Genomic DNA, 20,785 nt, shown 5'->3' with positions numbered 1-20,785 from the left:
TAAATAAACATTTTACATTAAATAAAACCACTAAAAACTTATTCAGTTAGATAGAAAAGTAACTTTTGCCTTTGATAACATTTGTTGTATATTTGTCTTTTTCACAGCTTTTTCGTACCTCTGTGAATTGTAAAACAAACCACAAAAAAACAGTGCGGTCCGTATTCTGTATATATACCAAAATCGGTATTAATATTGATTGATGCAGTCTGGTTGTCCCACTGAAGACTTACCTGCAAAGAGTTGCTTTTTAGGGGTATTACTTCCAACCCTCCCATGTTAAGAACGGCTTTTGGAATAAACACCCCCCAATCTCCCCATGTTAAGAATGGCTTTCTGAATAAACACCCCCAACCTCACCATGTTAAGAACGGGGCATATTTGCCATTTAGTTGTACAAATAGCCTCCAATCCTGTTATATAAAAAAAAAGGGAACACGTTGGGTAATGGGTCGACACCGGAGTTTGTTTATATTTATGTGATTATTGAAATGTAATCCTGTAATTAAAATTTAATTTAAAATTAACCATGTTGTTTAACAAATAAAAAAAGAGAAATAATGCAAAATGAAGTTTTAAAATGATTAAAGGTGTTTTATTTTATCATTTAAAAATATAAACATTAAACAATATGAATAAAATTTTGGTTTTCTTCTCAAAAAAAAAAAAAATAATAATAAAAATAATGAAAGATGAAGTTAACTGTGTGGATTAAAATTTTTGTGGAGATGCAGAAACAAGGAAGAAGTGCTTCCGCGCATCATCATTTGCATCCGAGTACAATATAAAATGTAAAATCAAACCAAAATCTTATTTGTATTGTTGAAGGTTTTAAATTTTAAATAAAACACGTTTAATTATTTTAAATCTTCATTCTTTTTTTATTTCTTAAACAACGTATTATTTGTATTGTAAGCAATAATGTTTTAAATTTTTCATTATACAATCAAAATTTTAAATTATAAAATAAAACACATTTAATCGGGTTTGTATTACTGTACACATAGATTCGATAAAGTTGTCAAAAAACAAATATACAACAAATAAATATTATCAAAGCCAAGATAAGTTTCTTTTCTGCCAAACTGGATATATTTTTTGTGTTTTTATTCAATATAACATGTTTATTCAGCTCGAAAAATAGTGTTTCCCGATGTATTGGAAAATTCAAAATGGCGCCCGACTCTCTCTTTAACACGGTAAGTTTGGGAAAAGGTGTTATAAATAAAAACCTGGACAAAATACTGTTAGAAACTCGCTCAATATATGTTACCGTGACATAAGTTGACATATATTCGGTGGGTTTTTAATAGTATTTTGTCTAGTTTATTATTTATAACACCTCATCCCAAACTTACCGTGTTAAAGAGAGAGTCGGGCGCCATTTTGAATTTTCCAATACATCGGTAAATACTGTACGTTTTTCGAGCTGAATAAACATGTTACATTGAATAAAAACACAAAAAATATATCTAGTTTGGCAGAAAAGTAACTTATCTTGCCTTTGATAATATTTATTTGTTATATATTTGTTTTTTGACAACTTTATCGAATCTATGTGTACAGTAATACAAACTCGTTTTTTTTATGTTTTTTTTTTTTTTTTTTATTCAATTGTAAGGTTAAAGTATAGAATAAGTACAAAACACCCTCACCACCATGTTAAGAATGGCTTTTTAAATAATAACGTTATTATTTCAGCACGGATCAATAAGTGCACAAAGTACCATCCTTTTATTTGTTAAACAATGTAGTTAATCTAAAATAAATTATACGTAAAAAAAACTTCTGGATATATACCGGTGACGACCCAACGTGTCCCTTTTTTTTATAACAGGGTTGGAGTTGGAGGCTATTTGTACAACTAAACGGCAAATCTGCCAAGAACAGCTTTTGGAATAAACAGCTTTTACAGGCAAGTCTTCAGTGGGACAACCAGGCCACATTGATCTTAATATTTTGCAAAAGGGTGAGAGGGGTGCGAGATGTTTGTCAACAGATCGATTATGTACTTTTTAACTCAATTGGTGGCGTGTATATCGGAATATCCGGATCGTCATCGTCGTCTAACGTGTAGCCGTAGTCAATGAAATCTTCGATGTCATCTTCTTCATCCTCCTCGGTCAACAGTTCTTGTTCGTTTTCATCCCACACCGAGAATAAAACGGCTCTATCTTTAATTCCTACCCGGTCATCGACAGTTGGAGAGACAACGGAACCTTCACAATAACCATTATTGCCGTCCAATGTCAGACCGGCTTTTTGTTCTTCTTTTGCAACTACGCCACACGATTTTAGTACATTATTATCAAAAACATCGCCATCATTCAAATTCTCCGTTACAATCGCTTCTTTACTCGAATAATTTTTCTCTTCCGTGGAATATTTTAACAAGGAAAGTGAGAAACCCCGTCCAAGGTGACTTGTTTCAGATAACAAAAGACGATTATTTTGTCTTAAGCCGGGAGTGAAACACGTGTTTGTGTGTTTACATTTGGAATCTTGAGTTGAACAAGCCAAAATGATTGGACCAACGCATCCATGCTGTCCCTGTGAAATTCGAGAGAGTTTTAGAATGCTCCAGCTGCGGAGAAATCTCATAATTTGCTCTTGAAAAATCACGAGAGATGAAAAATTAAACGGGAGGTTGTTTCGAAAAATAAAAGTACTTGTTTAAAGAAAACATGTGTCGTTCGTTTCCGGTTTAAATATAAGAAAAATAATATAACCGGAAACTAAAAACTCACTTACGATACATATTTATTATTTGTATACAAACTATAAAGCTATTTACGACGTGTGTGTGTGTGTGTGTGTGTGTGTGTGTATGTGTTATAAAATATAAAATTATCAATCTTTTCCAGCTAAATTCTCAGATTTTAAAGCATGCATAGTATTTCTCGTTTTATGAATGATACACTGCTATTTATTTTAGCAAAACAGCTTAACGACATTTTTCGAAGCATACGGTAAAGGGGAGATAACCCTATTCATTTCCCTCTCCACAAGCTCCGGGTTTTTAGTCGCGTGCAAGCGACTCTATAAGTCAAAGTCACTCCGTCGGTCGGTCGGTCGGTCGGTCTGTCTGTAACACTTTTGTGCTTGGCCTTTTTGGTCTGTTGTTAATAGATGTTGTTCTTAGCTTTTCTTGGCCTTTTGGCCAAGATCAAAGTGTGTGTGAGTGTATTTCTCATGTCCCTTGGCACAAATAAAATTTTATTAATATTGTTATCTGTTTTGTATTTTTTTATATAAATAAAAATGTTTTAAAATTGGGTTTAAGTAGGAACACCACCTCCTCCCACCACACACACATAAATACAAATTTAAAGTAGTAACCATGATAAAAGATGCTGGTCGAGAGAAAAATCATTTAAAATTTACAACAGAGACGAGATGGATCAACCAACCTCATCATCCCCCCCTTCTTTTTGTGTTGGCCTTGTGCCTAAGTTTTTTGTTCATTTTACCAACTGTATTTTTTTCCTGTGAATAAAAAATTTAATATCTCAAAGTGTAGTATCTGTTCTTACTACATGCTGTACTTATGTTTGTAACTGTGTGATATGAAGTGAGTGATCACTTAATTTTTCTGTATTAATTTAATGTAAAATGATCACCCACTTTACAACCAGTCAGTCTCAAAGCCATTCAAGTCATTCTCCAGATCATTCAAGTTGTTTTTGAAGGATTCCAGTTATTTTTTAAGCATTCAAGTCATTCTTAAGGTTATTCAGTTCATCCTTAATTTCATTAAAGTCATTCTAAGTCATTTACTTTTTATTTAAGTCATTTCAGCCCAGTTTTCGGTCATTTTAGTTTATCTTTAAGAATTTCATGTCAATCCTACATTCACGCATTCATTCATTACACGAGAGCACGCGACTAATGGCTATCGGCCTTGCCCTCTGTAATATTAATGACATTACGAATAGCTGTTACTAATAACTGTTACCAAAGACAATAAAAGTTATTTATTTAACTATTAATAAGTTTTCCTGCGTGTTTTAAAGTTTTTACATACGTGTTTTCTTTGTTGGGGGGGGGGCTTGTACCTGTACCAGAATGCCCACTCTCTAAAAAATGCATGTTTTTCCCCTTTTCTTTTTAAGTTTTTATTTTTCCGACAATTATCATAGATTACAAACTCAACTATCGTATTAGCAGAAAAAAAAATGAAAACAAAATATTTAATGACTTTTAAGAAGGGGTTTCACTTTCTCGTTATAACGTTCTATTTCATTGCTACCTGACTTACTGTCCATTTCTTTATTGAGTGTAGGTAGGGTCTGCCAAACGATTGTGAAAAATGGATCACATGTTTCCGTGACGTCAGATTTGTGCTAACTATACAAACTATGGAAAAGCAGAAGCGACTTAATGATTTTTAAAAACCTTTGTTTATCTTCTTCAAACTGCAGTTAATAATTAATTTTTGTTATAATTTTGTTAGGTTTTAAGATTTACACAGTTTAACGATTAATAATATTATAAACATTTGTATATTAAATATGAAATACGGTTTTACTGAATGTTCATTTGGTTACCTACGGGGTTCCATATTTTGTTCACTAAAAAGAGACAAACAAAATACGAGGGAGGGCCTACAAAATGCTTAATATTTGTACAATAATATTTTCAAATTGGTTTTAATCTGGCGATAAAATAGCTGCCAACAGTACGGAACATTTTGAAATAATGGAATTTTAATCATTTTAATCTTTTAAAAATTAATTAATGTTTACGAAGTTTCTTTTTCTTGGCAATTCAACTGATTATAGTATATATTAATTTGTAAAAGCGCTATTTAAAAAAAAAAAACAGTAATATTAAGTTTATATCAATTTTTTAATTGCAACTTCAAGGTAAATTTTTGTTCAATATGTGTATTTAAATTTTTCAAAAATAAATATTTTTTACTTATTTGAACTCTTATGTTTCATAATAAATAGAAATTTCGATAGATTTAAATATATTTTGTTCGAATTTCGGAAAAATAAATATGGAGGGGGGGACACGCACTAAAAAAATATTCCCCCTCGTATATTTTACGAAAACTGAATTTTATATGTAATTTCATTCTAAAATGGATAAGTATTGAAAATTTCACGAAAATCTGACCATTAGTTGCTTTTTGCTAGATTTATTAAATACGGGTATGTTTTCACGATCGGAATGTCTACTACATGGGAACGTTATTTTAAAGCGCCAATTATGTACACACGATTTCCGTCTCACAATTTCATTATTTTCGTTTGATGAAAAATTTTTAACAAATTATTACTGGTTTATTTTGCCTTTTTTCTTTTAAAAGGTACAAAAGTTATACTGATAATATTAATTTATAATAAAGTTACATCGTGTTACATATGGGGGGGGTTATTCTGTGATGAATTTTGGCAGTCTCTACCGAATGTCAAGTGATTATTCAAGTGACCGGTGAGAGTTCCTTAAATTCCCTTATACCGTGAGGGTGTGCTGAAAACGAATATCGCATTTAAAACTGGGGCCGGCAACTAGTTTTCACGATACTGAGAAGATACTTTTTCGCATGTTTCATGTAATAATATAACGCGGCAGCCATATTTGTTCATATTTGTAAAATTTTACTTTGTTTTCACCTTAACATTTTCCTTTAAAATGACGACTTTAGATGTTTTCGGGTATGCTGAAAACGAATATCGCATTTAAATTTTCCGCAAATAAGTAGTTTTCCAGATATTAAGCAATGTAATTCTTTATTTTATAAGTGGTGACCATTTTTGTGTGTACAACTGCGAATCATCATTGCTTTTGAGTCTAGTGTATGTATTTGATTTAACTTTTAATTGTAAAAAATGAGACGCTTGCAAAGATCTTATAGAAGAAACAAAAAATGTAGACAGAAAAGTAAGTTTTAAAGCACTTTTTTCTTGCCTTTATTTTGTCATCCTTTTTTTATTTGTTTTGCTATTCTACACAATTTCCAAAAAGTTCATTTGATTTATTAATTAGGCACAAGACCATCAAAAATTTGGAGAATTTGTGGGATCGTTGGTAATCATCTGCCTACCCGACATTCAACTAGATACATTGACCCATTCATACAACCATTGTTCCTGTTAGATTTTTCCATTTGTTTCTAATTATACAAAAAAAAAAAAAAAATAGTATAACTTCCACCTCAATAATCGCCAAAATACCACATTTACCCTTTGTACTTCCCTAATTAAAATATTTGCTAATGGTTTCAAATCAATTTTTCGAAGGCCGAGTAATTACAGTTGTATTTGACATTTAAGAAAGAAAAATATTCACATTTCTATTTGGATTATTCAAACTACTGTTCTCATCTGGAGTGTTATTTGCACAATGTTTCAGCCGATGTAACCTCCGACCTTTTTCAGGCATACCTTGTTGGATTCGGGGGAAACTTTATGTCATACTCAGGAATTTGTATGGAATTCCAAATGGAACCTTTTATTTAATTAACAAAGGCTAGCATTGTGTTGTTCCATCAAAATAAAAATCTTAAGTAATTCACAGTTGTATTCTCAGTACTGCCAGCACGGAGGATTGAACCTTCAATGTTGAGTAGAGTGTCGCTTAGAATGGATTTTACCTAGTACTTTATGTAGATAATTCTTGTATAAATTTTAAAAGCCTGAAACCCTCTTTCTTTTTAGATGTACAAAATTACTACTTATCACTAAGAGTTGGTTGGTTGGTTGTTTGTTTTATGGCATATCAACCCTTTTCAGGTTATTTAATGCCGAATCCGATGATTTTGAAAATTTTTTTAATAGAATATATTTGTTTTTTGCAAGTCAGTTTCTATTTAACCCATAGTTGGGACCCTAACAGGTACTACCACTCCGGGTCAGAGTGGACCTGGGAGCAATGGCAATTAAAGGGTGACTCCACACTCCCCAGAGTCCGCAAGTTGGGGCTTCACCATCGGATATAGTTTAAGGTCATATCCAGGACTCCCATTGAGGGACTTTTACCCTCTGCAGGGGAACAGTCGGCGTATTCTAATGCCCCACCGACAGGGCCATGTAACTAAGAGATCACTATATATATATATATATATATATATATATATATATATATATATATATAACAACTTCATTTACTCACATAAAATTAATATACGACAGTATAAATTTATGCGTAAACTTTAAGTATTTACTTCAAAAGTGCTCAATACGTAGGTAGAGCTAGTTAGTAAGTTATAAAATATATATGGCGATTAAGCTACACTGAATATTCCGCGTTTCATCCACTCTAGGACTCTTCAGGCTTATGCGCATAAGCCTGAAGAGTCCTAAAGTGGATGAAACGCGGAATATTCAGTGTAGCTTAATCGCCATATATATTTTATAACTTGCTATATATATATATATATATATATATATATATATATATCGTCAACGCCCACTCGTGTCCAAGTATTAGGTCCATCATCTGCTCCCTATCTTCTAGGATGTCTATACTTTACATGGCTTGCAAGACCCAACCGGTGGTAGAAGAGTCGCGGACAGTATTTGCAAGGGAATGTAGGTGGGGGGTGGGGTTGTTCTTCTCGCTCTCTCTCCTTCTTCTCCTAGCTTTTTCGTATTGTCTTCTTTTCTTCTCAAAATCCATGGCACCTTTCTGTGCTAGGCTCTTCCACTTTGTCTGGTCCTCAGCAGCCTATTCCCATGATGAAGGGTCGAGGTTAGTCATTGCCAGGGTATGCTTTAACTGTTCTTTATAGCGCCGTTTCTGTGCTCCTCGTGGTCGAGTCCCATTGGCGAGCTCACCATAAAGTATTTTTTTCGGCGGCTGGAGGGATCCATTCTATTGATGTGGCTTGCCCAACGGAGGCAATGGTGAAATATGCAAGGCTGAAAATGGAATGGTTGTGAGAAATTGGGCTTTCAAAACTGGGTGGGAACACAGTAAAGACTTGATTTGAATAAACGCTTCCTGACAGACTACTGTCTAGGAGAATTTTATCTTCTTAGAAAATAATTGGATCAACAGTATTGCTATGTCGGCAAAATTGTGGCAGAATTTCCTATAATATTCAGCCATACTGAGGAATTGCCTTAGACTCTTCGGGGGGTTGGTAGGGACAGGGAACTCAATGATATGTTGGATTTTGGCTCTAACGGGGGATATTTTCCTATAACCGACCGTGCGCCTTAGATATGTAACTTCAGCTTTTCCAAAATTGCTCTTGGTTAAATGAAAGGTGAAATTTATCTGAGTCTGTCGAATAAGGTTCTCAAGGATGTTATATGTTCACGCCATCTATTATTATATTGATATAAGTCTCGATGCTGGATAGGTTTTGCAAACATAAATTCCTCATCCTCTGGAATGTGGCTGTGAATTCATCATTCGAAAAGGCATAACCCAGTATAAACCGTGAGGTGTAACAAAGGCTGATATCTTTTTAGCCCCCTCAATCAAGGCTATGCACCAATATCCCTTTAGCAGGTCTAGCTTGGAGATATATGTTGATTTGCCGATCTTATTGATGCGATCGTCTATTCTATGTATGGGATGGGAGTCAGTCTTTGTGACAGTGTTTACCTTGTGATAATCAGTACAAAAGTGAACCAATCTATCAGGTTTGCTAACTAATATGTAAGGGGACGATCAGATACTCTGACAAAGTTCGATAATGCCATGTTTGAGCATGTATTCAACCTCCCAGCGGATTATCTCTGTCATGTGGGTTTACACAGCAGAGATGTTGTTTAACAGGGATGGCATTTCCAATCTCTACGTCATGTTAAATAACATTCGTTTGTTTGGGAACATCAGGGAAAAGGTCACTGTAGTTCCAGATGAGGAGGGTTATATCTTCTCTTTTTCTACTGGCCAGATAGGATACTACGGGCATAAGGTCAGCTAAAATTTTTGAATTCGATAGCCTCAGGGGACATTTTTCTCTATGATCTCCTCATTTGTTGGTTTGGTCATGAGAACAAACACAATTGTAGCTACAACAGGAGTTTTCTTGTCCTTTTTGAAATATGGTTTGAGCATATTGATGTGGCACATCTGGGTTGCTTTTCTGCAGTCATGGATATTAACTATATAATTGATTTCACTAGCATTTTGTGCAATGGTGTTAGGGCTGTGGAACCGGACTCTAAGTGGATGTCCAGTTATGGGTAGTAACACAAGCACTCTATCTCTGACTTCAAAGCTCCTGGAAGACCGCATTTCGGTCATATTGTTTCTTCGTTCCTTTTTGAGCAGTCTGAGGTCTGAAGTTTTTTACCTGCTAGTTCACCAGTTTCATTTAGTCGGGTTCAAAATCGTGATACATATTCCAACATAAGTTCATGGGTGGATCCTTCCTGTGGCCATTTTTCCTTCAATAGTGGCAAATGGACTGAATCCTAAAGATTCCTGTGTAGTGTCTTGTGGTGGAAACATCAGGAAGGGAAAACCTCTATACCAATCTTTCTGATGATTAAAGCAATAAGTCTGGATCATGGTTTTGAGTATAGAATGGAATCACTCCCAGACTTTATGGAACATTTTGGACATGAAATTAGAAGTGTGTAGCAATCGTCTCATAAATCTTATCAATACCTAAGTAACCCTTCCCCAGGGGGATTTTGTGAGCGATTTCCAGTAGGTTGGCCATGCGCTTTCTGGGTAGTACTAGATGATGTATGTTGCAATATTTTGGACATATAACGGGGTATGATCCCACACAGTCGGACGATTCTATTTATAAACGATGCTGCTAGGAACTGACGAATCGAATTAATTCATGTTCTGCTACCAACCAATCAGAAACCAGAATTGCTGCATAAGTATTACAGCTTTTCTGTACCAATTTCACATGTTTTTTTTTTTCCTTCTCGACACGGTAAGAATATTTTGCTCTGTGGAACTGTCTACTGTAAACAAGTCACCTCGCAGGACTTGTGTGTAACAATGAAACATCGGAAACTGTTCTGTCTACTGCAAACCAGTCACCTCTCAAGACTTGTTTAGAACAACGAACCATCTGAAACTAAAGACGGCTTACACCAACCAGTTCTCTAATGTAGGAGATTGTGAGGTTTCCATTTCTGTATCACCAGTCTATTTCTTGCAAAATATTCAGATAGCACTTTTTCCAGTTTGTCTTTGGGTAATGCCTCTTTGAAGAGTGGAGTAATCTTGCCATCTGTTGTTCTTTCAAGATCGACCTTCATGAAGTGGAAATGTTTATATGACAGGCTCTATTATATAAATCTCACATGTCTGTTTAAATGTATGTATGTATGTCTGTATATATGTCTGTATGTATGTATGTATGTATGTATATCTTGCTAAATGGTCAGGTCATGTCATATGCTACTGGTACCATGTAACCCAGTACTACCTGCCTCATGGTCGGGTCACCGGTGACTAAACTGGTTCCCCCACCAGACTTGTTTGGTGAGGAGGGCGGCTAGTCTCCCTGAAGGATTAAAAACAAGACCTTTCAAAGGGCGAATGAACTCTTTTTCTGGGTCAACGGCCAACTAGCACCGTGTATATTTGTGTGTGTGTATATGTATATTGGGGTAGAGAGGGCTCCCGTAAGCTGTGGTGAAGGCAACCTTTCTAGGAGAAGCAAATCTCTGATTTAAAAAACCATAAAGCGGAAGACCAGTACCCGCATTAAGCTGGTCTGCAATTTAATTTGTTGCTGGCTATCTTGCTCTTGCTTGTTGCTGGATCTCAACATTTTGAACCGAGAGAGAGACTTAGCTGTCGTACAAAGCTAAGACTCTGTAACATCATCTGTGTATAGATACTCCCTCAGGAATTTGGGCTTATGGACTTTAAGTGTCTGAGGGAGTGGCACTCGTCTGACAAGATGTTGCAATCATCATCATATCTTGCTAAAACTTTTCTCAGTGGTACTGTACGAAATCGGTATTGTAAGAAAGCGCATTCTCGCATGAATAATATGTAAAAATTGTCCAAAACGATTAATTCTAAGTGGGTGAATTGCCCTGTTTTCTGCAAGGAGGGTCATAAAATTTCACCAAATTCTATCATTTATGCTCTTGGGCAGAGAATCTATCTCCGCCTCAAGGTTCATGAATGTCTGTGATAGATTAATCACTTCATCCTCTTCAAACTGCTCTATCATTTTTCCGTTTTCTTCCACAGCAGTTTTAGCGATTTGTGCACAGGTCACTTCATATGATGGAAATATGCCGGGATGGGGTTTTTCTATCCTCTCAGTATTTTCCATAGTGTTCAGCTTTGTTATCACTCTTGGATGTGGTATGACCTTTTCACTGGCTAAATCATTTGTAAATAGCATCAAGATGCCTTTCATGAGTAACGTATTGACGACGCCAACTTCTACTGGGCCATGTACTATATTTGAGTCCATGGAGATTTGGTGGATTGGGACGGTGATATAACGAATTCGCTGGTAGCTGTCTATATTTTGCATGACATGTTCTGGTCTAAAATCAGAGATTGAGTTGCCCCCAGTGTCTCCTAGAATTTTTATTTGTTGTTTATTGGTAGGGGGGGGGTCATCTAATGAGGATGATAGATCATTTGATATAAATGGTTGATATTTCCTCTTAATTTCATCATTGTTTTCTCTTTTAAAGGGTTTATGTATGGCGATAAAGCCTTGTGGCTTATTAGAAGGACCAGATCTAGATTCAGCACTTTTTCTTGGCTAAACAATTTAATGCAATATGTCCCACCTTTTTGGAATAATAACATGTCACGGGATTCCACCATCTGTGTGTTGATAGATGGAGGATAGGGTCTTGGGATCATGATATTTGTTTTTTAAGGCAGATGGTTAATAAATATTATGTTCTCGACCAGCCCTTATAGTCTGGTCAGCAATGGCTGTTAGTGGTGCAGATTGCTGAAACAATCTTTCACTTGGTGATACAAGCACCAAAATTGAAATTTGTCAGGTTTGCTTCAGCAGCCATCTTGAAAACTGACAGCCATCTTGAAATTTCTGATGGCTAACATTCTTTTCTTAAAATGTATGTTCTGAACGTCATTTGTGTCAATTTTGATGGTTGTATCACTAAGTGAAAGATTCTTATAGAATATTGAGATAACCTGCCGCACTATGTTATCTTACGGTTCATGTGACTTCCCTGTTTGAATTGATCAGTATGTCTATTTTTGTCTTGGTTGTTTTTGGGCATATTGTTCAGCAAGGGTTGCCATCTCATATGCAGTAATGATTTGTCTCTCATTGAAAAACACTTAAAGATTATTATCATGGATACATCTTTTGAATTCCTCCATCAAGATTCTCTACTGCAGCTTATTATAATCTGAGTCTACTTCTTTGGAAGAGCTTCACTTGTTGAAATATATCTCTTTTTAGCAGAAGAATACCGTTTGTTCTTCTTTTTGGTAAGACTTGAACCTCTGCCGATATGCTTCCAATACGATCTTATTACTAATCCGGAACCATAAATAGACAGTTATTATTTTTTTTTTTTTGTTCGGGAACTTTTGGGAAATAAAAGGGGTTACTGATTTTTAACTGATAAAGATTAAACAATAAAGGGAGATAATTCACATTAATTAATGTTTGCGATGATGATGACGCGTTTCATTAATTAATGTTTGCGATGATGATGACGTGACACCGTACGTACAAGCAAATTAATATATAGATAATAGCTGATTTTACAAAGTTATCATCAGTGCAATCCGTGATGCATACACTTCCTGTGCTCTCTCTTGCAATGCCGTTTGTAATAACATCCGCCATGCCTCCATTTACAGCAATTTTCTCAAAAGGCTGAAAATATTGGTCTACGTCTGCCTCATTGAATGTTGGCATAGGTCGAACTTGCTTAGTAATGTCGAACACTTCTTTCTTTTTTTTTTTTTTTTTTTGCACGGGGGTCACCACTTATCAAGGCCCGGAAGCCACTCAGGGATAAGGGTTATTGCAAGTACAGTACGTTAGTGTGGAGATTTGGTGAAGTGTTTACTTAAGGGGGCGGTTCATTACGAATTTGTTAACGTTGGACTTGAAGACATCTAAGTTGTAGTCAGGTGGGAAGCAGGCAGATGGAACAGAGTTCCACAGGCGTGCAGTTCTTAGAAAGAAGCTTTGTTCATGGAATCCACGTTTTGATTTAGGCACAGATAAAGAGTGGGGGAAATTTTTCACAGTGGATTCAGCTAGACGGGTGTTTTTCGTGAAAGGTTGTCGAGGGGGGGGGACCAGAGATTGGAGTTCAGACGAGCACCTGCCATGGAAATAACGATAAAACAAGGATAGGCTCGCAACGTCTCTTCTGTGGGAAAGAGATTGCAGGGTAGAGAAAAGGGCATCCTCCACTAAGCCACGAAGTCTATTTTGTACTCTGTCAAGGCAGGATAGGCTGTTTTTAGCAGCTCCTGCCCAGATATGGCAGCAGTATTCCATCCTTGGACGTACTTGGCTTTTTGTATAGATATATTGTAGTGAGATATCTTCTGGAGCGATAGAAGGATCCCACCATCTTTTCAGCGACCTTGGCAACAGACTTGATGTACGTGTTCCATTTCAGATCAGGAGTAAAGGTCTTGTTGGAGTATTCTTCTCTCCTCTGATTCTTTAATTGTTGTGGTTTGCTCAATTCATGCCCTTTCTATTTCTGATCCTATTCTGACGACACCACACTCTACAACAGACACGACAGGAAAACAAATGAACACATATCTAAAGAAATGGCAGAAGCACTAGAGGATGACCTCCGATCAGTAGTGGAATGGGGACATAAATGGATGGTCGCATTCAATGCTGCCAAGACAAAACTCGTTTCCTTCAACAACTACAAGAAACCTTCTCTATCACCAATAGCAATGGCCAAAGACTCTTTATCTGAAAGTACATCTTTTAGACTCCTTGGCCTAACGTTCACGGGAAACATGAGTTGGAACAATTACATTGAGAGTATCGCCAGGACCGCTGCGAAGAAGGTAGGTTCTCTCTACCGTGCTAGAAAGATACTAATGCCTGAAAGTATCCTGTACCTCTACAAGGCCACCATTCGCCCATGTATGGAGTATTGTTGCCATATTTGGGCTGGTGCATCTACCGCTAGTCTCTCGCTCCTAGACAAGGTTCAAAAGAGAGTTGCTAATCTGATAGGTTCTGAACTGTCATCTAAACTTCAGCCCCTGTTCCATCGACGAAATGTTGCATCCCTCTGCCTTTTCTACAAGTACTTTAACAGTGAATGCTCTGACGAATTGCAAGCACTTGTGCCCCCTCGATGTAAATACCCCTGACAAACCCAACAAGCAGCTAAATCCCACCTCTTCACAGTAGAGATCCCTAGGTGTAAGAGAGCCTTCTACTCCAGTAGTTTCTTCCCCAGGACAGCTAAACTTTGGAATTCCCTGCTTCCCCAACTGTACTGACATGCAGAAGTTCAAGTGCAACGTGAACCGACATCTTGCTGCCCAACTCCCTACACAGTACCCCTGATGCCCATGTCCCTGATAGTAGCCCCCTACAACAAAGTGGCAATATGTCTTGTTTGGGGTGAAAATGTAATTAAAAACTTTTTTTAAATTCTAACTTTCTCCATTTCTAACTCTATCTCTCTTATCTGCAAATTTGCTTTAATTTTGGTCTTTTCAAGTTCAATCTGAGCTTGAGAAGGTTCAGGTGACTATTCTGACAAAAACTGTAGTACAGCTTCGTTGAACACATCATCTCTGACTAATTTTTCATTATTGCGTTAATTAACTGTGTTTTCCGCATGGTCGGCCTGAATCTAATTCTAAACATTTACCCATTTCTAAAATATTATCCTTTCTCATCTTAAGAAAATCTTCAATGGTAAAAGATTTAAAAAAAAAATCATTTGCTGTTGACATTTTTCTATGTGACCTCCATTTACCTCCTAACCATGTTAGTCTGTCTTATGGTGTCTTATATAGGAAGAGAATTCGGTATGTCTTCCATTACAAAACCATTTTGGTTGGTTGGTTATTTTTGTTTTACGGCATATCAACCCTTTTCAGGTTAATTAATGCCGAATCCAAAGATATTGAAGAAATTTTTTTTAATAGAATATATTTGTTATTTTCAAGTCGGTTTCTATTTAACCCACAGGTGGGACCCTAACAGGTACTACCACTCCGGGTCAGAGTGGACCTGGGAGCAATAGCAATTAAAGAGTGGCTCCACACTCCCCAAAGCCCACAAGCTGGGGCCTCACCACTGGATATAGTTTAAGGTCATATCCAGGACCACAAAACATTTTGTTGAGTTTAAGGAGGATTGATTTCATAATGAAAAGCATGCAGATAAAAAAAAAAAAACATATAAAGGAAAATTCAGTTCTCAAGTCCAATACAATTATTATTGAACACAAAAGTAAAGGGAAAACTTTTCCGTAAGGTGTGAGTAAAAATTTTTTTTAAATAGGCAGACTAACACTTCGCAAAAAACAGATCAACACAATCTATATATCAATAAAAAAAATGTGTGTGTGTGAGGACACTTCTCAACTTATATACTCAACGAATTTTTTATCTGCAGACTTGAAATTTGGTATATAGGGTATTCAGACATGTGGAAAACGTTTTAATCAGTTTTCATCTAGAAAAAAGGCTGCTAAGAGGTAAAAATTGAAAAAATGGGCACTTGGGAGTCATCTGATTTTTATCTGTTAGCTAACTGTTTTACAAATGCGCATGTGTGAATCGTTCATATAACAGATTATTTATGCTAAGAATAAGTAGGTTTGAAAAACCTTTTTAAAGTTTGTGTCAAGCTGGCCTAATGGTTATTGTACTTGACTCACTCTATTTAGATTTTTGGTTTCGATCTCAATTCAACTACTTTTTGTTTTACTTGCAAGAAGTTAACTGGTTAGAAAAAAAAACATAATACTTGCATGTACATGTCTCCATTCCCTTCCGTTTTTTTTACTTAATTTTTTTTTAAGGAATTTAACATTCAAATTAATGCCTACAGTATTTCTGTTTATAATAAATAAGAATTCTGCACTAAATAAAATATAATATTTATGTGTATTTTATGACCGGGCAACGCCAGGCGGCCTGCTAGTATTAAATATTTAGAAATTAACAAGACTTGTTTTTACAATAGACATGAAAGTAAAATGAAAAATAAAATAATCAAAGATTATATAGGGATTTAGCAAATATATTTACAAGAACCGAGTGAAGAGATGGTTGCATGTAATATAAAATAAAAACCTGGAAGGAAAAAATTCTGGATTTAATTTCGTTTCTTTTTATTTGTTTTTATTATGTTTTATATATTTATATTTCTGCTTTCCGTTCTCTCACGCAGATGTCAGTTTTTCTTACGATATCTCACAAAAGCTTCCGACAGAGGCTACAGATTTTCATGAGATTGAAATCATTTTGAAGCTCGACCCTTCGGACGACAAATATCGAAAAATTGCCCCAAAACATTAATTCCTTCACCCTCAACTGGGCACTTTTCTACAGGAAGGGGGGTCGCTTTTTTTCCCCCCAATATTTTCGAAAGTCATCCCCTCTTTTCGAATGTCTAGCCTTAATTTAAACCTATGTTACTTCCGGTTTGGCGATGGGCGCAACAGCTAACACATCACGTTTTTTTTTTTTTCACTTTCTTTTCCTCCTTCACAGTACGGGTTCGAGCCTGCCTGCCTGCCTACTACTTTTTTTTGTTTTTTATTTTTTGCGCTCGCAATTTTCCTTACCAACACCCTTACACAAATCTCCACTTTCTTTTTCACGTTCACATCATGGGTTCGAGCCTTCCTGTCTACTACAACTTATTATTATTTTTATTTTTTTTTTTTGCTCAAAACACACCTCCAAACACTTGGGCAACGTCGGGCACCCAGGCTAGTCTATATATATAAAAGCGAAAATGTATGTATGTATGTGTGTATGTTTGTGTGTCTGCTAAAAACTTTCGACAGACACAACGAAAATTCACAAACTTAGTATCATATCGAAGTCCCATCCTTCGCTCGAAAAATTCGCCAAAAACATTCATTTTTTCATCGGGGGGGGGGGGGGGTCAACAAAAACGGTCTTCTCGTGACGACAAGCGGTTCTACGCATGCGGCAGATGACGTTATGACCTGGATTTACTCTAAATAGTTGAAAAACTGAACAAATTTCATGTACGTTGCGTTAGGTTAGTCGATTAGCGTGTTGGTTCATTATCTAAACGTTTTGGGTTCAAATCGTGGTGTGAGATGTCTTTTTTTTTTTTTTTTGGATTTTTTAAATTTAAATATTGAACCAGTGTTATTAAAGCCAGTTTTCACGTAACGTTCGTTTTTCTGTTTTTTTTTGTTTTTTTTACTTCGCTTATCGACCCCCGACCACACACCCCAAAACATACGGGTACCCACTGATTTTAATATCGAAACAGGCTTATTTAAGCCATTTTTCATGTGTTCGTTTTCTGTTTTCATCGTTCGTTTGCCTTATGTTAGTTTTTTTTGTGTTTTTTCCCGCTTAAGTTTTAACGTTGTTTTTTTTTTTTACTTCGCTTATAACAAACAAACCTGGTCATTGACGTCATCGTCGTAACACTCGACGACTTCCAGGCGCGCACCTGTCAATTTGGTTCTTACTTAAATAAATTCAAACATCTTTCACTAACTCATTCTGGCTGGCCGATTTTATTTTCAAACTTTGCCCCAGGGCTTCGGGTTCGATCCTACCCCCCTTCTCCGGGGGTTCTTTTTTATTTAACACCACACACACCTCCAAACACCCAGGCAACGCCGGGTACCCCCGCTAGTCTATTATATAAAAGGCAAAATGGGCGCACGCGTTTCTGTATGTCCAAGAAAGGCTTTTTTCACCTTAATAATGTGGTGGCCCCTTGTAATTTAAAATAAAAATAAAAATAAAAAAACGCATCCTTCTTTCCGGGTCTTTCTATCTTTCCTGGGCGGTTAAATTTTTTTTTTTTTACTAACCCCAATTCTAAGTGGCAAAACTGTAAAACTCACATAAAAAAGTGATACTCCTATGCCCCCCCCTCAAACAAAAATTATCTCTTATAGTAAAAAAAAAAAATAAAAATAAATGGTTAACTGCACTAAAATGCTAAAATAGCCCAGAAACGGGGGATGATTTTATTTTATTTCAATAGCGAAACTTATCCTCAGCTTTAAATTCTAAAATTATTGTGTATTTTTTTTTTCAACAATATTTTCAGTGTATTCACACGTAATCACCTGAAAAACTGTGGATTTTTTTTTTTTTTTTTTTTTTTTGCGATGGGGGTACCCGAGGGTGTTAATTTACAATAATACCTTAGAACAGGGATTTTCCAAAGTTTTCGAAAGGGTGAGGGGGGGCATATTGCTGACATTTTAAAGCTACGCGGGCTAAAAAAAATGACCTCGGCTTGTGTTGTATTGCTCATTAGCTTTGCTGTTTAGTGAAACTAGTTCCCAAAACCTCATCTTTTCAATCATTTTCTGGAAAAAAAAAGAAAGAAAAAAAGAAAGAAAGAAAAACCACACTATTTTAACACATTTCCATTTTAAAAAATTTTTCCTGAATATTTTTATGTTTTCCATAAGAGCTTTGGCTTCGCGGGTCGGACTTTGGTGGGCCGGATCTGGCCCGTGGGCCATAGCTTAGAGACCCTTGCCTTAAAGTAACCTGTACAGTCACGTCGACACTCCTTTACAAAGAAGGGCAGTACAGATAATAGACAATAAACCCATTCACCTTTTGAAAGGTGAAGATAATACCTGGGTGGGTCATCTCGTAGTCGTAGTCGAAGTGACTCAAGAAGAAGAGTCAAATAGTCTAATACCTTTAGAGTTATCTCCCCTGTGACTTGCATCGCCTGAATTTCTTGTTGCGTTTTCTTTTTCTTTTTCAACGATGTTCATTCCGCAAAGAAGTCCAACATCATTTGAACCTAATCGATGACCATTGCCTACAAATATATGGATTTGTCGTTATATCGAACCAAACTTATTTTGCTGGAAGATATTCAAACGAATTACAGGTAAAAACAACAACAACAAAAAACTGTTTCTTAATTTCAGTTATATAAAATTTTTTTAAAAAATCTTATGTTCGGAGTGTTTTCAATTTTCATTTGAAAATAATTAAAATTTTCAAAAAGTAAAAATTTAACTACACCTGATCGTATTGTTCTTGGAATAATAAATAATTCAAATCAAGTTCCAAACATACCATTTATTTATTTATATTTTCACCTCCGTTTTTCGGTTTATTCCTTTTTGGGCACTTATTGTACCGCGCTGAAATAATTAAGTTATTATTTAGAAAGCCATTCTTAACATGGTTAAGGGAGGATGTTTTGTAGCTATTCTGTACTTTCACCTAACACTTTAATAAAAAAAAAAAAATGGGGTTTGTTTGTCGAATCTACAGAGATTTGACAAAGTGGTAAAAAAAAAAAATGGAACAAAAAACAAATAAATGTTACCAAAGGCAAAATAAATTACTTTTCGGTATTATTTTACTTTAATGCCCGTCTCACGTTCGTATATAACAAAATATTTTTTTTGTAGATTTCGGTGTGCTAAAAACGAATCTGCAAACCGTTTCCGTCGCAAAAAAATAGTTTTCATGATATAAAGAGATTACTTTTCCATGTAAATTTAACTTAAAATGAGCACCCACTTTCTGGCCACCTGAGAGAGGTGGGCATTTTTTGTGTGTTTATTGACTAAAAAGTTTTTTGTTTGATTTCTTGGTGCTAACGCACTTATTGTTCCGCGCTATTTTTTAAATCGTATTTCCAAGTTCAATTAAAGTCTTATGATATGTTTTTTTTTTTTTATTATTTAATTGTAAGGTGTAAGTACAGAATAGATACAAAACACCCTCCCCTTCCCATGTTAAGAATGGCTTTTTAAATAACGTTATTTCAGCACGAATCAATAAGTGCACTAGTAGTGCACTGCACTACTAGTACCGATTTCTTTTGCATGGTATTAACCTCTGAACTCTGGGACTCTTTTCCATTTCACAGCCTAGCCTCCGTTTACGCTACGCGCGAGCATAAACGAAGGCTGTTAAATGTGCACTCGCGTACCAAACTGCCTTGTCACACTATAGTATTGGCGAAAAATTAAAATTAGACGAAAAACAAGTAGTTTTCCAAATATTAAACCATGTAATTCTATGTGTTATCACAGGGTGGCCATTTTGTACGCGAAAGCGCGCTCGCTTAAAACCTGAAACAGAAGTTGAAGTTCTTTCCCCTTTCCTATTCTTTGTCTCCTTTGCGACTGAGTCCACAATATGTGGGTCCCGGATGTCTACGTATTACTGCGTGGGTAAACCTAAACCTGTACCTATGTTACATATAGATCAATAGATTAGAAATTAAAGTAGTGTTAGGGTTAGTAGAGTAACCCCCCCCCCCCAAAAAAAGGCAATGCGTTTACTTAGAGAAATCCATGTCAGGAATAATTGCGAATAAGGATTTAGCTTGAATATTGTAGCAATAATTTTAACATCAAACTTTTAATTATATATATATATATATATATATATATATCTATATATATATATATATAATTTTTTTTTTTTTTTTTTTTTTTTTTTTTTTTTGTGCTAGTGCACTTACTGATCCGCGCTATTTTTTTTAAAATCGTATTTCCAAGTTTAAAGTTTTATGATGTTTTTTTTTTTTATTATTATTCAATTGTAAGGTTAAAGTACAGAATAGGCACAATGCATCCTCCCCCTCCCCATGTTAAGAATAGCTTTTTTAAATAATAACGTTATTATTTCAGCACGGATCAATAAGTGCACTAGTACCTTTTTTTTTTAA

The 20,785-nt window shown here is 35.6% G+C and overlaps 2 protein-coding genes across 2 annotated transcripts in view; one reads left to right on the top strand and one right to left on the bottom strand.

The window, feature by feature from the left end:
- Window positions 1-2,708, bottom strand: part of LOC145247522 (uncharacterized) — a 109,352-nt gene extending 106,644 nt beyond the window's left edge. Inside the window, exon 1 of the mRNA XM_080109346.1 lies at window positions 2,013-2,708. Coding sequence (XP_079965472.1) covers window positions 2,013-2,601 — 589 coding nt within the window. The 5' untranslated portion in view covers window positions 2,602-2,708. The remainder of the gene's footprint in view (window positions 1-2,012) is intronic.
- A 16,081-nt stretch (window positions 2,709-18,789) lies between these two features.
- The window catches only part of LOC145247524 (transmembrane protein 41A-B-like), a 57,592-nt gene continuing 55,596 nt past the window's right edge, over window positions 18,790-20,785 (top strand). The window contains exon 1 of the mRNA XM_080109347.1: window positions 18,790-18,982. The gene's annotated coding sequence lies outside the window, so the exon portion shown is untranslated. The remainder of the gene's footprint in view (window positions 18,983-20,785) is intronic.

The sequence above is a fragment of the Euprymna scolopes genome, chromosome 25 (genome assembly GCF_053919585.1).
Source record: "Euprymna scolopes isolate OS-2025 chromosome 25, ASM5391958v1, whole genome shotgun sequence".
Classification (NCBI taxonomy): domain Eukaryota; kingdom Metazoa; phylum Mollusca; class Cephalopoda; order Sepiida; family Sepiolidae; genus Euprymna; species Euprymna scolopes.
Note: the sequence above shows the minus strand (reverse complement) of the source record. Positions and strands in the feature narration are given on the sequence as shown.